This window comes from Accipiter gentilis, chromosome 1, assembly GCF_929443795.1.
Source record: "Accipiter gentilis chromosome 1, bAccGen1.1, whole genome shotgun sequence".
Taxonomy (NCBI): Eukaryota; Metazoa; Chordata; class Aves; order Accipitriformes; family Accipitridae; genus Astur; species Astur gentilis.
Genome location: NC_064880.1, coordinates 7083977 through 7108260, shown reverse-complemented (window position 1 = coordinate 7108260; position 24284 = coordinate 7083977). Strand labels below are relative to the sequence as shown.

Sequence of the window (24284 nt, the reverse complement as noted above, 5' to 3'; positions counted from 1 at the left end):
TTAACAGCATCTTTTAAAGCAATTTTCATCCTAAGGATCTCAAAGCTTTTACACATTAATTAATGAAGAGCCTCACACGATCACTGTGAAGTAGGCAAATATTATTCCCAACTCACAGATAAATGAGGAAGATGGGAATTAAATTACACCCTTAAATTTACACAACAGATAAAAGACACCTTTTCCCAACAGGGAGAGCGATGACAGGGTCTTGCAACCAGTGAATCCATCTCCTTGCTCAGAAAATTTGAGTCCAGAGAAAATCTAGTTTGCCAAAGCTCTGTGCAAATGAAATCAGACAGAGCCTATTTAACATGGATGCTTTCACTAGAAAGCAGCTTAGCCTACGGCCTAGAAGGAGTTAAAGTAGAAAGGATTACAACATCTGGACAAGGTCTGCTGCCAGGGTTAACTAGCATGGCTGTTTTGAATATTTTTGCCTCTTTTCAGTGGGAATAGCAGACCAGCATTCTCTTTCAAAAACTGGGTCTTCCATTTGAATTTGCTTTCAAAAACAAGACAGCTTTTGCTTGCAAAATTAGCTCCCTATCCAGCATCTGAGGCATGAATTCAGAGAAATAGCTTAATTTTTATCAAGCAAGGACTTAAAGCAACTGTTGAAATATGGAGAAAGAACGCCAACGCTTGCTCTATCTCGTGGAGCCATTAAATATTTATTAGTCTTTCCGAGACAAAAATACAAATGTAAAGCTTGGCTGGCTCTCACCTCCCAGCTGGGCTCAACTTTGATGACCCCTGAGCTTACAGGTTGGAAGGAAAGTTTGCAGCTAACTCAGGAGAAGTAATTGCTTCGTGATGGAGCTCTCGGGCTTCCCGGTGGCTTATTACGGCGGCACAGTACTGATGCAGCTTGCTTTGGGGGCTTAGTGGGGTTTTTTTGCTTGTTTGTTAACTAGAAATGGAGCGAGAGACTCTCCAGGCAGAAGAAAACATATTGAGCATTTGGAGGGAATAGAACACGTTTTCCTGTGTCTTCGTGTCCTCGACTCGTGCAGAAAATGCTTCCCAAGCACAGAGTGAAGCTAACTGGGATTTTCTGTTTCATTTGTTGGCTGCACAATTGGGGTTTTCTTTTCTTATTAACTGAAAATCTGCATTGCTGATAAACTGCTGTGATAGCAGATACACTCTGGTCTCCCGTAATTGCTTCTTCTACATTTATAAAGATACTTTTCTTTTATCTCTCATGAACTCTAATTAAAGCTTGCAGAGCTTTTACACACACACACCCCCCACTCATGAATATACATCATGTTTTAAGTGACACAAAATTGTCATCTTCTTTTCTTCAGAGTTCAGCAGGACTCTGTGTTTGAAATGCTCTGTCCTGGACCACCTGCTCAGAGGTGCGAGAGCATTTTGTGAGTGAAGGAGTCAGAGAAATTGGAATTTTAGAATTATCTGGATATGAGCTCAATTTGCAATATCTACTACTTTAGCTGCAGAGATCTGCCTGCAGAGATCTCGGCTTCTTTATGCCTTTTCTCTTTTAATGAGTCTCGGTTCCCCTCTGACTTAAAGAAAGGTGTCTGTCTTGTTTTCTCAAGTGCTATACCCTTTATATATACACATGTATATGTATTTCTCCCACTCACAGTGCTGAGTTGCTGCTATACAACATCCAACTTCGACCTCTCCACTGGCATGACCATTCCCTCTTGCTGACCTCCACAGGGTAATGAAAACATAAAAGTCAATGCTAATTTATAAGCAATTAAATGAACAACAGACCTGTTGAGAATCTCACTCCTGCACCCTTTAAACATGAGGTTGTGCTCTCCTGCTTGTACAAGTGATTATTTTTTTTAATTTTTTTTTTTTTTTTTTGAGTCTTTTACTCTTGCGGGGTTGCAGATATTGAAAGCATTTCTGAGCTTTCAACCGCGATATCAAACTTAACTCAAAATAATGAGCACTTTCCAGTACCAAAGGAGAGCAAAATAAGAAAGAGGGGGAACAAAACCAGAACCAACCCGACACTGCTGTGTTGAACCATCTTGTATCCAATGCATTACCATCAGCTCCGGTCTTACAGGACTTGGGTGGTAGCAAATGTAATGCTTTTTTTCAGTACTGTTACTTAGGGATATAAATATTTTGTTGCAGCAATGGTAGGCAAGAGAATCCACCCTTTGCACGGTCCCAGCTCAGGTTTGTCCCCCACTATGACAGAGCTTTCTAACCCTCCTAAGTCCTGCTTCATTTCCCAAATCGGATCTTTTAGGCTGACGTCCCCCCTCATCCCAACGCTCAGCCCTGCAGTACAGGGACGGTCTCCTCCCTGCCTCGGAAATTGCTTTTTTCCACCGCCCCCAGCACAAATCCGCAGCAACAGAGCAAAGCGTATGGAGAACCGCAGCACACGCTGCACCGCGCGGGCAAGGACCGAATTGAGACGCAGCACCGCGACGGAGGGATGGCAGGAGCCTCAGCAACAGCCAGCATCCGCGCACGAGGAACCAGCTGAATTTAGATCCTCTTCATGAGGCAGACAGTCATGTTTTGTATGGATAAGGATTTAACACGTTCAAGATGTCTTTTTCTTTCCAGTCCCAGGGGAGGATAGCAGTAGAGGCTGGCCAAGGTACAGCTGTAGCTAAATGACCACGGTGACCCTCAGATGACAACCCTGCCAAGCAGTAACACTGGAAAATGTACAGTGACAACTACTCTTACTCGGCAGCCAAGCACCAGGCTGATCACATGTATCGGTGTCAGACAGAGGAAAACGTTGGACAAACCTGCTCCTCCTGTGCCAGCTATATGCTGAGAGCCCCATTGGTGCCATGGGGCCACGCCAGCGTGGGGCAAAGGACGGACGGGTCAAGAGTTGGAATTACAACAAGAACAGGCTAAAGCAGACCCTGAATCGGCCACGGCCACCTTGCCTAAAATATCAGGTCAGCATGGATTTGTTGCAAGGCAAATTTTCCAGATTTAAATATCTGGAAACAAATTAATTTTAAATACTCAGAGAAAAACTATCTTCAAATCTGGATTAGCTTAGCTTTTCCTTTACTGGCAGCAGATGCCTGAGATAGATTGGTTTGAACTACACAGGGCTTTTGGCCTCTTCAGTCATGCATCAGAGCTTGTGCAAACCCCATCTTTTCCTCCATTTATACACAGTAAGGAAATTTCCTCTGTAACTTAACTCAATACTAACTAAATGGCATCACCCATTTCAGAAACTCTCTCCCTTACACTAACACTGAAGGACAGAGAACATCAGCCTAACCCCCCCCCCCCCCCCCCCAAAAGAATCAATAAATTACAGGTGGCTAAAACCAAGTGATGAATAATCAGTGAGCCCAAGGTATAACATTCAAGAGGATCACAGCTCCTACCAAGCCCCACCATTTGTGGGTGACTAATGATGCACAGAGCTGTGCTGGTAAAGACAGCAACATGCACATTACAGCACACCTATTTTAAGGGTATCTTTGATCTCCCCTCATTATACGGCACATCATTCTCCAAATAAATTGAACTAATAGAGGCAGCCCGCAAATCAATTTTTCCTCTCCCGGACCACGAAGAGAGGCAGCGGGTTGTCAGGTACACGTCTAGGGACAGGCACCGCAAACCGGGCTCGTGTAACACATGCTAATGATGCTACTCGACACAACACAGCCCTTGATGAAGCTTGCTAGGTTCTGCGTTTTATCTTCTCCTCCTTCAACAGAAACGAGAGTCTTTTGTGCTCCCTTTCAGACTAGACCCAGAGGGATCATTAGAAGATGTGCTGCTGGCTTGGAAGTGGCTAAGAAGATTTCTTCTTATGGAAATGGGTTGGAAAGATTGATGTAAAAAAATACAACATGCGGAGCAGCAGGTTTGGTTTTCAGGCTTTCCCCTAAATATATCCTGATTTTAACTGAAGCTTTTTTCCAAGCCAAACTGGCTTACAAAATGTGAACAGTGACATAGATGCACGCCAGTTTACAGTTGCATTTTGATAGTATTCCGTAACAGAGAACTAGCATCATACCTATTTCTGCATCCTCTGAAACACATCGGTGTGGCAAGGATGCTTTCAGAACTCAAATAATGTAAGTTTATTGAAACAAAGAGCAAATCCTCCCTTCCCTTTTCTTCCTGTTGATACTAACATGACCCACTCATGTAAAAATAAAGGTCCTGGAGTTTTGCTCCTGAAGCTCAGTCTGCTAAAAGTCTGAGGAGCAGATGGTGGTAAGTGTTTAAGTAGCAAGCAAAATATTGCAACAACATGGTCAGTTTTGTACAACAGAGCTCCGTGGAAAATAAGAATTACACTAAAGGTCAGTTGATGAAATAACACTACTCTGCTACTAGTTCTGCGGCTATTATCACAGACGTCTCAGTAACAGCCTGCCTCAGAAAGACCATAGAGGCTACTGAAGAAAAGATTATAATGTGAAAGAGCTCAAGAAATTATTTTCTTTCTGGGTGAGAAAAAGAATGGAGGTTAATATAAAAAAACAAAGCTAAACAGCTGGTGGGGTGTTGAATGGCTAAAAGTCAGTCATGCCAAGTAGGCTTTCCCTTTTTTCAAAAACTGAAAGACTCTCACCTTAGATGATTTATTTACAGGATTCAGTGTCAAACTTAAAGGGCTTATGGATGTGCCAACTCAAACACTCAAATAGTTTCCAAAGAAAGACAGGGCAAAATCCTCTACCCAAACTGGTATCAGCTTCCAGTCATCTCAACAGACCTGTCTTGGTAGACACTTGGTAAAGGTTCGTCCCACTAGTTAATGAGAGCTGGGGCCATTTTACTCAGAGTAAAGTGCTAGAACATCAGATTTTAAAGAAAAAAAAACTTCTAAATGTAAATGAAAGGGTTCTTCCTCCTCTGATTTTTGGGCAATGACCACATTATTTTGTCAACAACTTAGGCCAGAAGTGCCACCAGGTTTATTTTCTGTCTTTAACTAAGAAAGAAACGAACTCCTCAGCAGAGAAATGATTTAGTGTCTCTACATCATCACGCTCTCATGCCTAGCCAACACCTGAAATCCAATTAAATTTAAGCTGGGTGCCCCACAAGGTGACTAAGCTAATCTTGCTCTTAAGTCATCATTTGTGGTATGACTGCATCTGAAAAGTCCAGTCCAAACCAAAAGATTGTCTCTATGTCTATTCCTTCCTTCTATAACAGCACCTAAGAGGGCCCTGACAATAATCACAACACTGTTGGGGATGGAACTGAATGAAAAGATGGTATTTCTCCCAAAGAACTTACAATCCACTTGAAGGCAATTAAACACTTTATGGAAGTAACTAAATGTACTGAACTTCCTGAAAGCTTGGCTTTTAAGGTCAGGCATCCAGAAAAATTGCATGTGTTCTTTCATATAAGAGAGAATATTACCCTACGTCGAAGGCTGATGCTAGTGCCTGGATGCACCTTTTCAATTCATTAGACAAATTGCTTTGGCAAACTGCTAGATTAGAGCTGATGCATATGACTCAGCCCTTAGATGTTATGTACCTTCTGCTCCATGCCAGTTAAGTCGCTCACAATAGCTATTAGAAACAGAAAGTCAAGTAAAACAAAACAAAACAAAAAGTAATTTAGGCAAAGCTGGGGGGAGATTTAAAGTTTGAAGGTATAATGGATTCACGTCACGTGTGTCTCAGAAGCAATAAATCCTGCTTAGGGAAACGTCTGAGGAAAAAACACTGCTAGGCTATAAAATTCCACCTCTGAGGATTATAAAACAACATGCACAGAGCAAACATCCTTTCCAAGCATAATAGGACTGTCAGAAATGATTGACAACAATGACAATCTATCATAGGCTGCCGTATCCCTGTGATAGCATATTGCACGGGGCTGTCTGGCAGAAATGAAATTGTTTATTCATTCCTATACCATGCGGAGGATGGAACATGTCATATAGAATAAATGTACCTTTTCTTTCCGTCTGCTTTTATGCACCCGCATTATCTAAGTACACCTTTTAGTTCATATAACACTATTTCAATTTCCTCCCGGATTTCTCCCCCCTTTCAGGTCGGCTATGCAGATGATGACTTTCTAAGTGCTGTTTAGGGGAACGTGATGCCTTTCTACCTCCAGACTGATGTCAGGAAGCTGCTGCAAACCTGAAACAAATCTGAGAAAAGAGCAATCTGGATGCAAAGCTCCAACCCTCTCTTGGAGGGAGGGTGAGGCTCCCTCTCCAGAGCCCTGCCAGCCCGGCAGCAAGCATGCGGGTCAGCGAGCAATCGCTCCGACGGGGTATTTTCATGATGAGGAAATCCTATCCGGGGTGTGTAATGGATGGAGACCACCGGGGTCAAGAGATCCCTGCAGATTGTAATGACTTTCATTAAATCACTGTCTTCCCTGGGCAGAATTTGAGCTGACAGCCTATTGCTGAGAGACTCCACACAGCTTATTACCTATCCCTGCATGCAGTTTAATACCGCTGACGGGGCTGACAGATCAGCAGCCGACTCTCGGCCAGCCCGCACTGCAGCTCCCGGCACCGTGCTCACGCTCATCCTGCCAATGCTACTTCGGTTGACATCAATGACATTTCTGTAGGCAGGAGGAGGGCAAAATACGCAAGGTAATGCCCCGTTCTCCATGGAGAAAGCCCTTTTGCTTATGGGAGATGAGGTGATTTCCCACCCCACCGCCCATTCAACAGCTGTTTCTCTATTCTGTGTTTACCAACAAGTGACCTCCAGGCCTCTGCGTTGTGGTTCCTCTTCCCCACGCCGGTAAGCATCCTCGTTATTTTGTCCTTTCAGCGATATGTTGCTGAGAACGGGGACGTGCAGATGTGCATGGTTCCCAGCGCAGCCTGGTCTAAAAATGCTCACAGCATTTTCCAAAGTGGAAAACTATGTTTGATTGGTTTCATGATTCATCTTAGGCTAAAAAAAAAAAAAAAATTATTCGAGATCAAAGTTAGATCCGTGGTGGATCTGAAGCCTTTGCTTCGGCCACATCTCCTGGCCTGCTGGTGTCCAGGCGGAGTTACTAAAATTTGTACAATTTCTCTCCACACCAGAAAGGCAGCAGGCAGGAGGCATCGTCCCCACAGGCTGTGTTTTCAAAGCAGATTAATAGCGTCAGAGCAGTGAGAAATGCCCATTAACCATCCCCTTTGATCAGTCACTTCTGGTGGGTTAGCGGTCCAGCTAATTTCTACCCAAAATTTCAAGCTGGATGTTCTCTCCTCCAATTATCTACCAGCCAAAATCAGGCCCACGCCAAGAGAGGAGGAAAGGGAGTAAAAGGGCCAAGCTCCGGATTTCAGCTTATCTTTGTACCGAGCCTTGCACAATCAATCTTGTTTAGAGCTGCAGGGCTCCATCTTCCCATAAAAAACACTAGCTGGAAAGAAATGAGATCAGGTAAGGGAAGGGAAATAACAGCATTGGTGATATTTTTCCCTCCTGTGTAATTAGAGTCATAGGGCACTCTGCATCAGGGTTAGTACGTACTTTATATGCACACACTGGCTGTGATATTCCTGTGTAGGTAGCTTGCTGCCAGCCTCATGTTTCTTTCATTCCTCAGAGGATTTATTTTATTGGGGTTTTTTGTACTTGATGTTGTCACCTGTTTAGTTCCATCCTTTTACTCAGCACTACCACTGCCCACCTTGTCATCCTTCCAACCTGAAAATCCCAGGCAAAAAACTGTCCTGTCCTTTCTGGGAAGAGATCCAGGCACATCATGAGGATGCAGGAGCACTTGACATTTCCCCATTGTTATTAGCATTTCCTTAATCAGTCACTCTATCACAGGCACCACTTAATATGCATTCAGGACAACTGATAAGTGGTAAAGCAATTCTCAGGTGCTAAAAAAAGAATTCCTGCAAAAGGGGATTACCAATAGGTACCTTTTTGCCTCATATTTATTTTAATCTGCAACATGCAGATGCCTGTAAGCATCTGCTTACTCTCATGCCTGACTCCCCAGAGGTATTCCCACCTGCAGCACAGCTATGGAAGCCAATCCAAATGCGCAATCTAACCCTTCATGTTCCCCATGACATTGCAGCAGCGTTCCATCCCTTGCTTTGGGGTAAATAGCGGTGGCTTGGCTAAAGGCATACAGAAGCGACATGAACACCGTACTCAGAAACAAAATCCTGAGCACAGCTGTAATGGTTTGCTCACTGTGCCCTCCACAGCCTCCGAAGCCTGGAAGGTCTCCCTGCGCAAAAATATCCAACATTAAAATATGTATGTCACTAATAGCAGGGATTCCCAGGCCACTTCTCCCATGCAACAAGATCCCTACTAGCCAAAGTAATTAGGACCAAAGGCTTTGAAAGTGAGAGGAGCAGATAAGATAACCACCAGACTCCACACGGGAGAATATGGGAATAAAACATGAAAATGTGTAGCTTTCTCTGTTTACATTTTCCATTTAGGCACTTGTAAACTGCTGGCAGCAAGTCACAGGAACCCGGGCCCTGGGGGCCAGTTGGTTAATGGAGCGCTGGCTAATTGCAGTAACACCATCGGCACCGACCCATGTTGGTACTTGCAATGGCAACCTGGGCTTAGCATGGGAGAGCGATCAGGAAAAGCCCTGAAGAAGATTATTTTGCTAATCCTTACAGGAATAATTTCCTCCTCTTTTATTTTCTTGTTAGGCTTCTAACAAGAGGCGATGGGCACAAGCTGCGATATGATACCAATAAGATGTTAGGAAAAACAAAAAGTCCCCTGTGAGAGCGGTCAAAGTGTGGAGCAGGGGCTGTGGGATCCCCATCCCTGGAGAGCTTTGAAGTGCTCAGGACAGTCTCAGACCTGCTTTGCCAGATTTTAGGGCTTACCGGAGGAGAAGGGAGAGGAGACCACCCTGTTTTCAAAACAACCTTCCCATACAAGCTGCCATTTTCCATCCAGGCTTTACAAATAAAGACCAAAAGGGAATATAAAAAAAATAAATATCCTGAATATTTCAAAGGGTTTTTTTATAGAATAAAGAAAGTACAATGTAACACAGTAAACCTACAGAGTGAAAGATTTTATGTCGAGGCAGCAAAGGCACAAAGAAACATCTGCACATCATTTCATGACTTCTAACTGGCATTTTAGAGCCTGGCTAAACCAACAGCTCAGTTACGTGTCTGGCAGTTCTAAAACTGGCATTCAGCACAGATGCTTGGTGGCAAGATGATTTTCTTTTGCTAGGATTGATGCTGGGTATGTTGCTCCATTTTCTCCTGAAACTTCAGAGCAATTTTCATCCTTAAATGTGAGATCCAAGCCCATCACAAGCTGCATGCTCCGTGCACCGAGATGTCCTTCCCGCAGCTGCGGATTTCAGGAGCCAAAGTCAGTTTTAAACAAGTGTCAGGGACTAATGTTTTCCACTGCTAAAACCGCCTGTAAAAATGCCTCTGGATCTGTGCAATGTGCCTTCCTTGTGTCCTAAAGGATGGGAGTTTATTGATTTCCTACCTGTGCATCCATTAGGAGGTGCCTCATCAACATCATGGCACTTTTCAGAGATTCCTTCTCGCTGGGCAAAAAGGCGTCTTCATCTTCATCCAGCGTTTTTGACTTGTTGACAATAAAATGGGAGATCTGGTCGTTCAAGGAATGCAGCGACTCCACAGCTGCAGAGATAGAGAGGGAAAGCAAAACAGTGATGAAACCATGCTGGAGGGAGCTGACACCATTTTGCAGTTTGAGATGAGCTATGGAGCGCACCCTTCTTTTGAAAAGTGTAGCTGGAAATTGGTCCCCATTACCTCCCTTGGCCTCTTGGCTCAGAGGACCAGAAAAGACACAATCTAGACTAGCGACAACTGTAAAATCAAATACGTATGGAGAACCACAGCAATAACAACAGGATGATGCGGTCTAAATTAACACAATAGTGTTAATTTTCGGTTACTTCCAGATGTCAACCAGATTCAATCAGAATATAAACACCACAATCTCACTGCTCCCCTGATCAATCCGCATGCAGTCAGTTTGCCCTATGTGATAAGGTTTTGCAGCACAAAAGTTGTATTTTTAATAGTAAATGCGTGCTGCAGTGGACATGAGGGTAAAGAAAGTACTGAGCTATTGCTATAAGGATCAATAATTCTAAGTAACCTATAGATATACATGCATCTATAGGTAACTCATCTAAGGTTTAAGGTTATATCCCAGCAGTAGCTAGGGCACTATATGGGTGGCAACAACAAGATGCACTGAAACATTCTGAAACAGAAGAGTAGTTGGTCACAAATATTACTTTTCATAAATTTGTCTGATATTAGCATTTACAAAACCCAGTTGAAACTGAAGATCCTTTCTGTTAAGAAACAAGCCATAAGCCTTATCCCCTAGGATACGGCAAATCTAAACAGCAGTACTGTATAGCTGCAAAGAAAGCAAATTGCCCAAGGTCAAATAACAGGTTAGTGCTAGAGTAAAAACAAGAAAAAAATTAGTCTCCTGACTCCCAGCTCAGAGACTTGCTCCCTGTGATATGCTGGGACCCAGAACTTCAGACAACATGAAAGGCAGAGGCTGGAAAAATTGGCTTTTTATTAGCTAGGCTAGGAGAGAGCAAGACCAACAACTAAAATATTGCTCATTTTCTTTCTTCATGATCATCGGTATTTGAAACACTGTTAATCTTTTAAATTCTCCTTCATAGGGTCAAAACCCAAGTATTATATATGGGATTCTGCTCCCAGCCATGCACATCAGAAATCACCACCTCCATGGCTCACAACAGTCCCCCAGCAATTTCACACACTTTATGATGCTGCAATTTATACAGGCTGTAATACACAAACTAATGGCAAAATTTATTTCCAGCCAATGAAAAGCTTTGCATTTCTACAGATTCGAAAAGTCTGTGATGCAATCTGCTTTTAAACCATCGCAAGTTTGGAGTTTTCATTTTTACTGTAGACTCATTAAATAAATGAGGCTCAAATAATTCTTCAGTGTATTTCTTTCTGCCAGTAGTTCGTGCAGTGAAACCCTTTGATAAGCTTGTGGCTCAGAGTAACACATCACTGTCACAGGCTGAACTGTGCTTCAGCGGTACATACTGCAAATCCTGATTTGCTCAGGCTGTTTATGAATAAGGCAATGTGTTATTTAGGACTCTCTGACAAACTGATTTTAAGAACACGAGGCAATTGAAATATACTCGACCTAGTTCTGTCCAAAGCAGATCTTACCACAAAATTCAAAGTAGCAAAGAGTAACCAGAAAACATACTCATTAAGAAGCAAATCTTCCCCAGACAAAAGGTCCGTAACAAATAACAGGTATGTTTCCAAAATGCAGGCATGAAAGAACAGAATCCTCCTTACTGAGAGTGTTTATTTTTTATTTTAAAAAAAATAAAATAACATCTGAACCTTACAAAGCCTTGGGGGAAGTCTGAGGAGATTGGGAGGATTCCCCAGGCTCGGGGTATTCATGTCCCTCACCACTAACAGAAAAGGTATTTGAGGCTCACAACGATGGGTGGGTCCGTTTTAGACCACACCATAAATCATATCCAAGAGAAGGGCTTTGGAATAACTAATTGAACCAGTTCCACGTTTCCCAAGCCACCCCTGTAACCCCCCCACCCGCTACCAAAACCGTGCCACACAAAACCAATACACTGGCAAAGCCCGGAGGCTGCAGCCCGGCAGCCCGGAGAGCAGGGCAGCCGCTCGCCTCGTTTGCCTGAGCCGCTCAAATATAAGGATTTGGGCTTTGCAAATCGCTCCACCGAGCGAAACGGAGGCTTGTTTCCTCCGTATCAAAGCAACCGAGTCCCACATCCTTGGCACCTTCAAGGTAGAGCAAATCAGCGCGGTGACAAGTATTTCACTGGGGTGGATAGCCCACCAAGCTGGTCACGCAACGGACCAGCGGCACCTCTCGTGATTAAGTAATACGCGACGTGGGATCTTTTTCCAGCACCGCAGTTTCTCTCTGCACAACACAGTTTATCATATTGATTATGGGAAATCTGGGCCTTCTTCCATAGCACTCTGTCCTGGTCATTGCCAGAAGAGATTTGAGGGCTTGGATGCATCTCATGCCGCCCTCCCTCTGCACTGCAGCAATTACGGACCGCACGCCTAAAAGCTGCATTTTCCTCCCACATTTTCTCCCCACAATTTACAAATTGCTTTCTTGCTTTGCTAGTCTGAGGCTAAACTGGACAAGATCAAGAGCTGTTACCGACAATTCTGTAAGGTCTCCTTTTGTTTAGTTCAGTACGTCAATACCTCATTTACAGCAGAATAAGAAGACTAAGGAGCCTCAGCAAACACTCCCCCCAGCCAAAACATTTCAGTGCTTCGCTCCAGAGCAAAACTTGCTGATAACACGTAGACAAAAGTCACCTGCACAACAAATCCTCCCTCGCCTTTTAGCTGGCAAGACCCAACCACGGTGGGCTGAGCCACCCCGGCAGCAGACCCACCATCAAACCCCGCTTCGACTGCAGATGCGTGGACCGTCGGCGGAGAAGGAGGCAGGAGCGCGTTTGGGGGGTGTCTGCATATGGCAAATAAATGCCTAAGACTGCAATGTGGGCGTGCAAATTGTGAGGTCCGTGAGATACTCGTTGATTCTGGTCTCCTCCCACGTGTATTTTGACAACGCGCATGTCCTGCACCAGTGCCAGGGACAACATTTTTAGTTTTCTGCCCACAGTCCTCTGGCAAGTGCATTTCCCATACTCGGCCATCTAAAAGTTTAAGCGCTTTCTCTTTTCCGAGGCCCATTACCATGGCTTTGTTCACACCATTATAAATAAGGGTCTGTCAGCATTTCTATTATAAATCTCTGCAAGTCAGGCAGAAGGATTCATTCCAGCAAAGAGTGTGGTGCTGATGTGATTTTTTTTATTTTTTTTTCCCCCTCTAATGAAAATGGAAGTGAGGAACTAAAAGCCACACAGAGCTTTTGCCTTCTTAGAGAAGTTTTATTTCCTGAAAGGAAGAAAATCAGCATTCCTCCATTCACAGGCACACAAGGATTTCTCAAGCACCATATCACTTTCCAAAACAGTTTTACCAAAAATGTGACGGCCTGCAAGCAAAAGCTTACATCTATCCTGACTATAGAATAATTTTACTGATGGGTGGGACTTACGTACATCCCACGCTACTGTACGTCACAACCCAAGCCAGCGTCACGCTTGTAAACCAAACATCTCCTCCTCATGGGTCAATGCACATGGAGCCGGAGGTATGTCAGAGCGACGTTCTGCTGTGGACACGGTGTCCTGGGGAGAAGCATGGCACATACGCGCGATGGAAACCACGTGTAGCTAAGTTTCTCCAAGACACCGTGAAGCAATCATTTTATAATCATACGTCCTCACGCCAACCAACACGCAAAAGCCCCAGGAAGCTGTAGGTTTTTCACACAGAACAGCAGCAGCTATATGGCTGCACGCAGGCAGCAGCGGGTTTGATTTTCTTACGGCTCCCCGGCTGCCCTAGCACCTCTTGTCAGACACATCAGTCCTGAAAGCCATCTTCCCAGCACTAATGCATGAGGATTGATTCATCCCATCCTTTCTGACCAACGAAGAATTGAGGACAGATCATTTTCTTTACACTCCGAAATTTTGTCTTGAGCCATAAGCCCACATCTGCTTTCAGTAATATGAATGTATATCAGAGTTATCTTCCTCGAACTAATGGCTTCCTTCCAGATTTACACCGACTGTGACCAGAAACTGGTATGTGGAGCAATTCTCGCAGGCTTTATGATCTTAAAGTAATTCAAAACAAACGAAGTTACTCTAACCTCCTTATCTGAAGCAATAGCTCTATATTCTCTGATATTTCTTCTCTTACCTTTTGGGAAGTTTAGTGTTCTTTGAGCAATATGTGGCACATTAAGCTCTGGGGGCAAATGCTTCTCTCATTTGTAATTCTCTAGGTTTAGAAAGATGCCAGAGAAATCAGGAGACATATTTTCCAGTAAGAATGTGGAAAAAGCAGATCAGTATTTGACTTGCACTAATTTTTATAAGCATCTGCCATAGCACTATGTTTAAACTCTGCTTAGCAAAACAAACCTTTTTCCATGCAGAAAATGGAAACTGTATTCGAAAATAAAATCGTCTGAGTCTTCCTCATGAAAGTAAACCATGCATTTCCGAACCTCTGGCCTACAAACAAAGTAAAAACAAAGGAAGCCTAAAAACCCAGACAATTTCTGACACTGGTTTTCTGGATATCTTGTGTCAGTCTGCAACACAACTTCCAAAGGGCCCTTCTCATAAGCAGAAGAAATTTGATATTTCTCATTTAAACCAACAGGAACTTCCTGCTTTATGCCGGCTAAAAAGCTAAGTGAGAAGGATAATGAGGCAAACCCTCTATCCCTCTCAACGTGAAGCCTTAAACATTTTTGCTGAGCAACACTTCAACTAAACCCAGCAATTTCCCTGCAAACATATGAGACTTTTTTTAAAAAAAAAAAGATTATGGACCTCGGATACAAACACAGGTATGTTCAGCTCAGATTAAAAGATACTTCTTGATCCCCTAAAAAAAAAAAGGAAGAAAAAAAACAAAGAAAAAATAAAGATGACAATTCTCCCTCGCTGTATCAGTCCTCTTGGCTTCAGGTTGATAACAGATCAGTGACGCTGCGAGCGAGACAATCAGCTAAGTAAAAGTTATAGCTATCAAAGCCCCATTGGCTTCCCAGCTTTTCCCATTCCAATTTCACCATTTCCTTACTGCGAGGAACAATTTCAAGAGGGAAAGAAACCATAACAATCCTCCATTAGTGCTTTGACATCACCTACGAGAAGAGAGAAAATGGTATCTTTCAGAAGCAGTGTTTTTCACTGCTGCTATCAGAGATGATGTGCCGTGGGGGGGGTTTTCAGGTGAGGACCATTTGCCACCCCCAGAAGCAAGAACAGGTCAAAAACACTGGTTTTTTTGCAGGGCTCTTCGGGGTGTGAATCACCAGAGCCTGAAGGACGTGCAGGGGAGAAAGGAAATTGCTTTCTGTCAGAGATGAGGGGAAAAAATATACTTGCGCCAAAGACTACTTCAAGGAAGAGGCTGAAGCAATAAAGTTGTTCCAGGAGACCCCATTTTATACACTCCAGCTACTGCCCAGATGAGTACAAAATAAACTGTAAATAATATATCCTGATATCTACTTACAAAAGCCAGCAGAGTCTAAAATTAATTCTCACTAGCAAGAGTGACTAAATGAAAGAAGACGGACACTATCATAATTTCATCAAGGGACATGGTATAAGGATTGCTGGGCTCATCAGCTGACTCTGCTGCAAAAAATTCGAGAAGACATTTAAGCCAGACTTCTCTGTAAGCAGTCAGCACTTGCCACCGCGACTGGAGATTTGCTCCCATGGAGAGAAAAGCCAAAAAGCCATGCTGCGTGCACAGATCCTTTGAAAATCCATCCCAGCTGTGCACGGAGCAGTCTTTAGAGCTACGGGCTGCCAGGGAAAGCTCACCTGCTAATGAGTCTTTCTGACTATCCAGCAAAAGGCAGTGATGTGTGTGGGCAAACTCTTCAATTCATTATCACTTTATATTACCAAACAGCTTCTCAAATAACATCTACGGGTGTTGTTTTTGCAGAGAGGGGGAAAATAGAGATAGATATAGATATATATATATATTCAAAGCACTTCAGGCCTTTCCTTTACAAGCTCTCCCCATTTTATCTGCATTACCACACCAGAGTCAGTCATAGGTTTCTGTAACACATGGGGCTCCGAAGCACCCGGCTGCATTTCGGCAGAGGATTTCAGTATCTCCCGCATCGCTGTTATCGGCAATGAGCCAGGTGATACCACCAGATACACCAGAGACCACCAAGCACAAGGCTACCCCTTCTAACGGCTGGGCAACCCGCAGATTTGGGGCATTAAAGGCATGGAGACACTGACTGCACGCAGATCAACAGCGTATTTTCTCCTTCATCTAAATCACAGCCAGTTCTCAAATACTGCCTCATCGCCCCGGCAACAACTGCTCCTCTCTGCACAGGTTTTGGGAGAAATTAAGAGTGTTCTTGCAAAAGCTCCAAATCCTGACTTTGGGACCAATATACAGCCAACCCTGTGGGTGTAAGCTTGGAAATTCAAGGCATTTCTGGGTTACGGCGTGTAGATATGTACAGCGTCTAAAAAGATGATCTTTATATAGAGATCAATTATAAATAATGCCCGTCCTTATGTATGTTACTGAGGTTGGCTGATGGGTCTTTCGCTGGGTCCAAAAAAGGACATGCAAGACAAGCAACAGTTCATTTTTGCCTGATTAATGATTCTGATTAGGAAGCCTTTCCCACTGTAGCATTTGCTAATTGCATTTGGACACATCAATTAATTTATTCACTTAGCAGTAGCAGAAATCTCCCTTTATAAAAACCAACTTCATGGAAATGGTTCCCCCCTCTCTTGTACCGGTATTGCACCAGTTTAACATCTCTCACTTCCAATGAGATGAGAAGCTGATCTGCAAAGCCCACAGCCATCGGGATCACAGGGCAGTAGTTCTGAGCAAACGAAGCCCATTTTCCTTTACCCAAACTGTGTCACATCTTTGCAGCTGGAAAAATACACCTTGGAGCACCCGCCCCATCCATTTGCTTATGCCAGTTGCTGTTTACAGGACACAACCTCACACTCGTACCTGCCTGCAGAAATATTGGGAAGATCTAGATCTGAAACACTCCATAAATATTTTCTCCTGTTACTGGTAAGAAGAGACCTACTGCTTTTTCTTTCCTTTGTGGTCTTTAACTTGTTTCAAAGGAGGCATTCAATGAGCCCCCTCGCAGGAATAATTTACCACACCATTAACCGAAGAAAAAATATCTGGTGTCTGCATTAGGGGCTCAATCACCTTTCAGAGAAACACTGTGAAAAACTCATTACAGTAATTACTAACGAGCTGGCCTCTTTGGGCTGTAAATGTTTTGTGTGTAACTGGCAAAGAGCTGCCTTCAGAGCTTCCCAGATGCAAAAGAAAGCCATCAGACCAATAAATGCTCGTATAGTTCCGGAGAAAAACATGCTCGGAAATGAAGCTGGTCATTTTTTCAGCTTATTAGTTTCTCCTTACAAATCTGACCTTTTTGGAAATGAAAAATGACATCAAGAAGTGGAGCTCTGTGGAGTCGTGGCACCTCTTTAATAATCAAAGCTTTTCATTGACAGGGTTTTTTTTAATGCTGTAGGAGCTTCTTTCAAAGCTGGATTTTTAACTATTTCAATTAAAATATCAATTTTAAACTGTCCTTAAAAACATGGATATGTTTCAAATCCAGCAACATGGAAGCAAATTTTGGAGTTTCTCATGACATTCCCCTTCCATGGACAAGCATGTATTTCAGCAGACAGTAGAAAAAGGGTGGGAGTTTCCAAACCATGTTGCAAGGGCAGATGTCCATAACCACCTGTTGCCCAAAAGATCCAGAGATTATGTATCCAAGATAGGCCTGCGCTGACTAGGGAAAGAAGAGCTGTTATATTTTTCTGTGTCTTTCTAGGTTTTTATTTATCAGCCCTTTGGAAAAGACTTTTCTTCTTTGCCTCAGTTTCTTCATCTCTAAATCATAGCTAATGCCTCACAGCAGCGAGCTGAAGTTAACTAGAGCTTAGCCAAAATTTTTAAATTTAAAAGGCTCACTGTTTACTCTAGCCAAAATACTGCCAGGGGTCACTTGGAAAATAAACAATACATTTCTTTTGGGGTAATAGTCTCACTAGAGCTACAAGAATATCAGCAAGCTGAAGAAGTGATCCCATGCCTACTTGCCTAAAACACTTGCCTACTTCCCCCCCAGCTGTATTAGTTAGACTAATAAATAATAATACCACTTACCCTAAAAGAAAAACCCCAAATGAAGATAAATTCCTCTGCTACATTTATGCTTACGACGGGGAGACCGAGTGAGAGCAGAGAACAAAGCAGCCAGCGATGGGGTCTTGCTGCTTTCGGTAGTGCTTTGAGCCAAAAGAGCCCATGACTCCTCTAGCAAACTGGACTCCAACCTTTATGGCTGGACTATTGCTGTTTGCAGAAATATTTGAGATGTTTAATTCCCCAGAGAGCTACAAACTGCCAGACCAGGAACAATGTCAAACTTTGAGAAATACGGAAGGCATGACGCCAAACCAGTAAATCTAACTTCTGCAGGAGAAACTCCATTTAAGTTTGCCAGGAACCAAAAAACCCTTTCCAGTGACAGACAAGGCATGGTGGCACCCAGCTTTACAGCTGCTGCTTTCTTGTTTCTCTTGGGTAATCGTTTATTTGTCGACTCTTTAGCTAATTGTGCAACTATTATATTTCATAAACAATAGCTACTTTATTTAGACAAAAAGGAAGTGAACAACAGAAATTACGTGTGCCAACACAAAGACAGCACGGGCCAGATATCCAGCTGCTATGAGCTGACTTCAGAGGAGCGATGCCCATCTGTGCTTGCATATGGGCAGTGCTATGGTGTTGCTGGGCTTTGGATGGGGTACAGGAGGACTGGTTCCTACGTTGCCCAAAATTGGCTCCAGGATCTTGGATGGGTCATCTAAACCCTTAGCGCATCAGCTTCCCAGCTGTAAATCCAAGTTCTGTAGTCCACAGAAACATCATAAACCACAAATGCAAGATGCCACTACTGGTGAGGGACTCGTTTGGCTTTTTCCTGCTATTCAGCTACAAATTAGGAATTGTTTCGGTTAAACAAGCAGCTCCTGGTGCAAACAGGATGCTCCGTCCCCTCGGTGTCAAAGGTGGAAGAAAAAACTTCCTGAAGGGAATTTAACAAATCACAGGCTTTTCTGGGTTCTGAATGAACTGAAATTGTTAGAAGGCAACTGGGCTTGATCTGTTTCCCACCAAACATCTGGAAGAGGTGAAGCAGAGTTATGTGTTGTTGTGAGTGTTGAGAGACTAATGAACATTGTCTTGCCAGTCTTCTGTGGAAGCAATAATCAGAGAGGGTCACCAGAAATCCTGAAACTGGCTTAAAAAACAAGATGGAAAAATTAAACAATCTGGGTTTATTCACATCAACTCTTGATATCTTTCTTTCGCCCTTAAGATTGCACTTCTCGTCACCAGAAATGTTAGAAACTTTAAAAACAAACAAACAAACAAACAAACAAAACAAAATGGATTTGTCACGTAAGAAAAATGTCAATGATTATGAGACTTGCATAAAAGTCATGAAAACTGGCAACCTGCAAATCTCTCCTGGGATGTGTCTGTATTTGCTGTTTGTAGCTGAAAGAAGGGATGGAGGATACTGTTAAAGCAAGTGTTTAACTTTCCTTGGGAGCCACGTTCTTGAGCAGCTCTGCTGCTTAAAGCCATAAGATGTGACACTAACATAATGCTGGGCTTAGCAATTCTACCTTAAAAAAAACTTTATTGGCGGAGCATTATAAAAAGCTAAAATTCAAACACTGGAAATGTACAGGTTGATAAACCCTCGGCTGAGTACAGCGGATCAGAGGGTCAAGTTTTATCAAGCACTCGCACAAAACCAGCTGTCTCAGAGAGCCTGGGAGAGGGATTTGGTTCCCGCTGCAGATAAAGGTGACACTGAGGACCACACCAGATGCTACCTCTGCACTGATACTGCCAGCGGAGCCACACACTGTCGGTTCCTGCCTGTTAATTGTTTTACTACTGCATTTCCTTCTCATCCAAGAGCCATAATCCACAATGTGCAGAAGTAGTATTACCTCATTTTGCAGACTGAGAAATCCAGACCTGTTTTTTATTCATTTAAACTATTCAGGTCATGGGAGAATGTCATCTGTGGATATACAATGCCATGGATATTTTGGCTTATTTGTAATTTATGCAATTTTGACATTACTGTATCAATTACTGCCCGATTCTGACTTGTACCCGTTAAGCCATTACATTCAATATCACCAACCCTATTTATGTGGAATAAAAATAGGCATCTAGAAATATATTCATGCAATCGAAGTTAAAATGAGACTATATTCAGCATTTAATAACCCCGACACGATTATATCTTTGGAGCAAAAGCTTCACATTCAAGACACTTCTTCAGTGTGTCATTTATTTTTATGGGCACAGAACTGAATAAACTCCTCCTAAAATAAAGCAGATTTTTCAGACCAGTATTTAAACTTGTTATTTCTGCTAATTATGTCTATAAAATGCAGCAAGAGAGCATTCTTTGTAAAGAATATTATCCTGTGATCAACTATGTCTGTATCCACAGCTTCAAACTTAGCTTTCCCTCTAAGTAAGAGCAAGTACCTCAAGCAGCAGTTTTAGAAAATCTTTCATGTTTCTATTTCTTCAGTATAACAGTGCACCAGCCTTTTTCCCAAGCAGTCAGAAACACTGACAGGCTTAACTTTCCAGAAAATGGGATTTCAGTGTCTTTAAAAATAATAAATTTCATTGTCTTTAAAAATAATAAATGGCATATACAAACTGCAGTGAAGGAAACTGCTCTTTCTACACTCCTTTGCAACAAGTCTTGCTTTAGGTTCACAAGAGGCTCGTGCTTCACAGCCAAAATAAAGGTACCTGAAGCTCCCATGTGCTTCAGAGTAGATGAGGGCTGACTCTGGAGCAGCTGCCCAGATCACGGGCAAATTGCTATGCCTTTTCTTACCTAACATCTTACCTAACAAGAAATTTTGGAATAGTTCCTGACACAGTCAGAGGTAAAAAAGGATGGCAGGAAATGTGTCAAACTGTTCTTGGTTTTGTTGGGTTTTTTCCTTCCTACAGAAATGCTTCTTTCACTGAAAAAAAAAATAAATTTGAAAGGCATGTCAGTTGTGAGGTTTTATTTAGAAAACACACAAGTCTTAATGATGTTTAAGCATATCCTCCTACGTGTTCAGGATGACATTTTAACAGAATTTCATGGGCACTTTCCATTTCTTTTCAGTAATGTTGTTTTCGTTCTACCTGAGCATGATCATTTGTCAAATTTATGATATCTCCAGCAAAAAAGAGCAAGCAGAGCATTCAATACTAATTACATAGTATCCAAAAGTTTGTCTCAGTTGGAATCATTATTTTTTATTTATTAGGTTTTCTAGATGCTCCTGCTAAGGTGCTTTTACCTCTGTTGCAATCAATGGGATTTTCAGTAGGGGGGGAGCACCTCATGACTTTTTTCATGTGGTAAAGCCTGATGGAAGAGCTTCACTGCATTTTTCTTGTTGATGACCAGTGGGAAAATCAGTTGTTTCTAAATGGCCCTAACTCCAGAAGACGATGCCTTCCTTGTTTTGACTTTCCTAGGTTTTGTAATTTAGCTTTGAACCTCGACTTCATGGCCGACCTCACGTTTTATATCTAAATTACTCGCGCTGCATTTGTAAACATTTGCTGGTGGCATTTATTTCAGCAATTGGAAAGCAGGAAAAAAACAAATATCCCTGCAGACAGGGATAACATATATTGCATTAACCTCCTTTCCTCACTTTCATCTGTAGCCTTTGCAGCGAGATTGTTTGGCGAGGCAATGAAATTAAACTTTAATAAAGGACAAGAGGAGTAACTGTCACCAGGATGAAACTGAGGAAGCAGAATTTTGCAAGCAACGCTTGGAAGGACTGGGATTTTCCATCAGTCGTGCTCCTGTGCCAAGTCCAAGCGAGGAGCTCGGACTGCAGCCAGGCACTTGGAGAGATGAGATCATTGCAATACCCCAGCAGCGTGTGAAGCAGGTAAAACCAGAAAAGCAGCAGAGCAGGAGAGAAATAAAAATGCCTTCCTCTCCTCCGGAACACAGAATATTAGGTAAATAGAAAAGGTTTTGATTAAAATGTTCAAAACCCTTGAAGTGACTCAGAGACTCATTTCATTTTCAAACACGCCCACGGTTCTTTGGCTCCTGAGTCTTGGAGCAACTGTGGCATTTTGGCATCTGACTTGCTTTTGAGGATGGAGCTTAAATACTTCTGAAGGCGCAGGTCAAGGAGGGGAGTGATTCTGGGTGCCCAGCCCCCGAGGGGTGGGAGACACCTCAAAATGAGACACATTTACTTGCTGCCATGACCCCTCTGCCCTGATAGCCCATCGACTCTGCAAAACCCCTGGAGCTGATCGACACATCCTACAGTCTCACTTTTCAGATGTCGGGCAGCTCTCGCTCCAACTGCCTTTCCCTGCATGAGACTCTCTTTCAGCTGGCATAGAGAATGACTTAGAGCTTCTGAGAGCCTTTCATCTTCCTGAGGCTCCCAAACATGCTTAAACAACAACATTAACATTAAAAGTTAATTCGCCCTGTTAATAACCCAGCCCATCACTCTGTTCTCCCCTGGCAGCTGCCTAAGGGAACAACCATTCTCTTCGGCACAAGCGTTTTGGTGGATGAAGGGAAAGCATTTCATTTTGACACTTGATTGACAGAAAGTGTCCCTGTTAATTACAACCAAAAAGACAAAAAGAGAGGGAAATTATAATACAGCTCAGTAAACTAATTTTGGTGTCATATTTAGGGGCTTCTTAAAAGATGCAGAAGGTGACCTAAGACCGCACAGTGCAAGAGGTTTATTTACTCTATTTCTTACAAAGTCAGGGTGAGATCAGCACCAGACCTGCTAGAGTTCAAAAGCAACACAAAATATTATATGCTTGGACTTGTGCAAATAAGAAACAACCTTCTGAGTAGCTCCAGCTGCATAGAGGCCACCTCTACTCTCACCAGAGTAACTTCAAGGTCTATAGTAGACTTCATCCTTATCTATGCCAGTGTAATGCAGAATGATATGTCTTCCCTCTGCATTGCTTTTTCTCAACATCTTGCAGTGATTTCAGGCTCACAGAAGGCCAACCCGACCAGGGTTGAGTCAGCAATGGCTGGGCGAAGCGCTGGGCTCCAGGTACCTGAGGGGCTGCTCCGCCTGCTTGGGGAAGGGAAAAGCGCTGGGGAACCCCAGCATAAAAAGGACACGTGGTGCTTTGAAAACCCCTCTTCTCCTCCAGCTTCCAGCATTTCCCTTCCACCCACGTATCAGAAATTGCAGAGGGAAAGGGAGAGTCAGAGGAACTACGTCGCGTGCCCAGTATCAAACAGCACACTCAGAGCAGAGACTGGGACCAAACCCATCCCTTCAAATGAAGTCTCATGAAGCCTGTAAGGACTCAGTCCAGGTTTCCCAGGCTCTCCCATACAAATCTCAGACGAACAGACAGTGGCGGCTCAAGGAGCTTCCTGCAGCACAGGCTTCCTGTTTCATTCCCATGGATTTCTGCACCCCGTTAAAAAGAAAACGACCCCAACCCTATTTTCTGCCTCCCCACCGAGGCAGTGTTCCCTCACCTGAACGGCGCTCCCTGCTCTTCTTTCCAGGTTTGCCATGGTAACAAGAAAACTGTGTATTACCAGTGTAAAACGGATGGGTTATGCTTTTAAATTGTCCTTCTGTCTCTAGCCGGGTTACGACATCTCCTAGCTACAAGATGTGCAAGACCGGCAATATGCTCACCACCGTGAAAAGCTGCAGCACAGCAAATCCCAGACAGTAAATACATCATTGGCTGCAGGCACGTGCAAAGGGCAGGCAGGAGTTTCGTGACTTTGGAAACCAAGAGGTAAAGTGGTTGGAAAACAGGGGATGTTGGCTTCCCATTTCATTTTGTTGTGGGCACTGTGGGGCTGAGCTGGGCAAGCTGCGAGCAAAGCACACCCTCCTCTGGACAAGCCAGAGAGGTTGAAACACAAGCGTTTCCATCGGGGAGGCACTTGCCAAACTGCAAAAGGACATTACAGAGGCAAGCCAGGGTTTCTTAGCAACAGCCATCGCATACAGGTCCATTAACTCCAAATTCCTCCGTGAGTAAATCCTGAGCTAGGAAAATCTTCAGACACTTATTGATAGCCTGAGCTAAAGCATGTGTTCTGTTCAGTCTGACAAAGGGGGAAATAAAAGGTAGCCATTGAAAAGCAAAGACCAGAAATTACTTGCATTTTGGGGAGGACTCTTTGGACCTCTTAGAGATGTTGGACTTGCAGCTGGCTTGCAATTAGGTTATGGTGAGCTGCTGTGGTGGGTCTCTACAAAAGCCTCCGCTGTAGAAATTGTCCTTGCAATTCTGTGAGAGGATTGCTTGGGCCAAGAAGGCAACTGAAAAGCAGCTCATAAAACACAACAAAAAACCACAGAGAGAGAATCAGAGGGCAAGAAGTGATTCACATATTACAGCAGTTTGATTTTCCCCTTGCAAAGTGCTTTGTATTTGTGGGACTCCATCGACTCATTTCAGTGGCGTTGCTCCTGATTTACTGGTGGCACAGCAGACTGAACAA

General features: G+C 43.3%; 1 protein-coding gene across 3 annotated transcripts in view; it reads right to left on the bottom strand.

Moving 5' to 3' along the window:
- KAZN (kazrin, periplakin interacting protein) overlaps window positions 1-24284 on the bottom strand; it is a 230180-nt gene that overhangs the window by 161929 nt on the left and 43967 nt on the right. For 2 of the 3 annotated variants that reach the window (XM_049810008.1, XM_049810019.1), the window contains one exon: window positions 9450-9607. In XM_049810008.1, coding sequence (XP_049665965.1) covers window positions 9450-9607 — 158 coding nt within the window. Of the gene's footprint in view, window positions 1-9449; window positions 9608-24284 lie in introns of those variants that run through there. The other variant, XM_049810051.1, reaches the window with a different exon arrangement.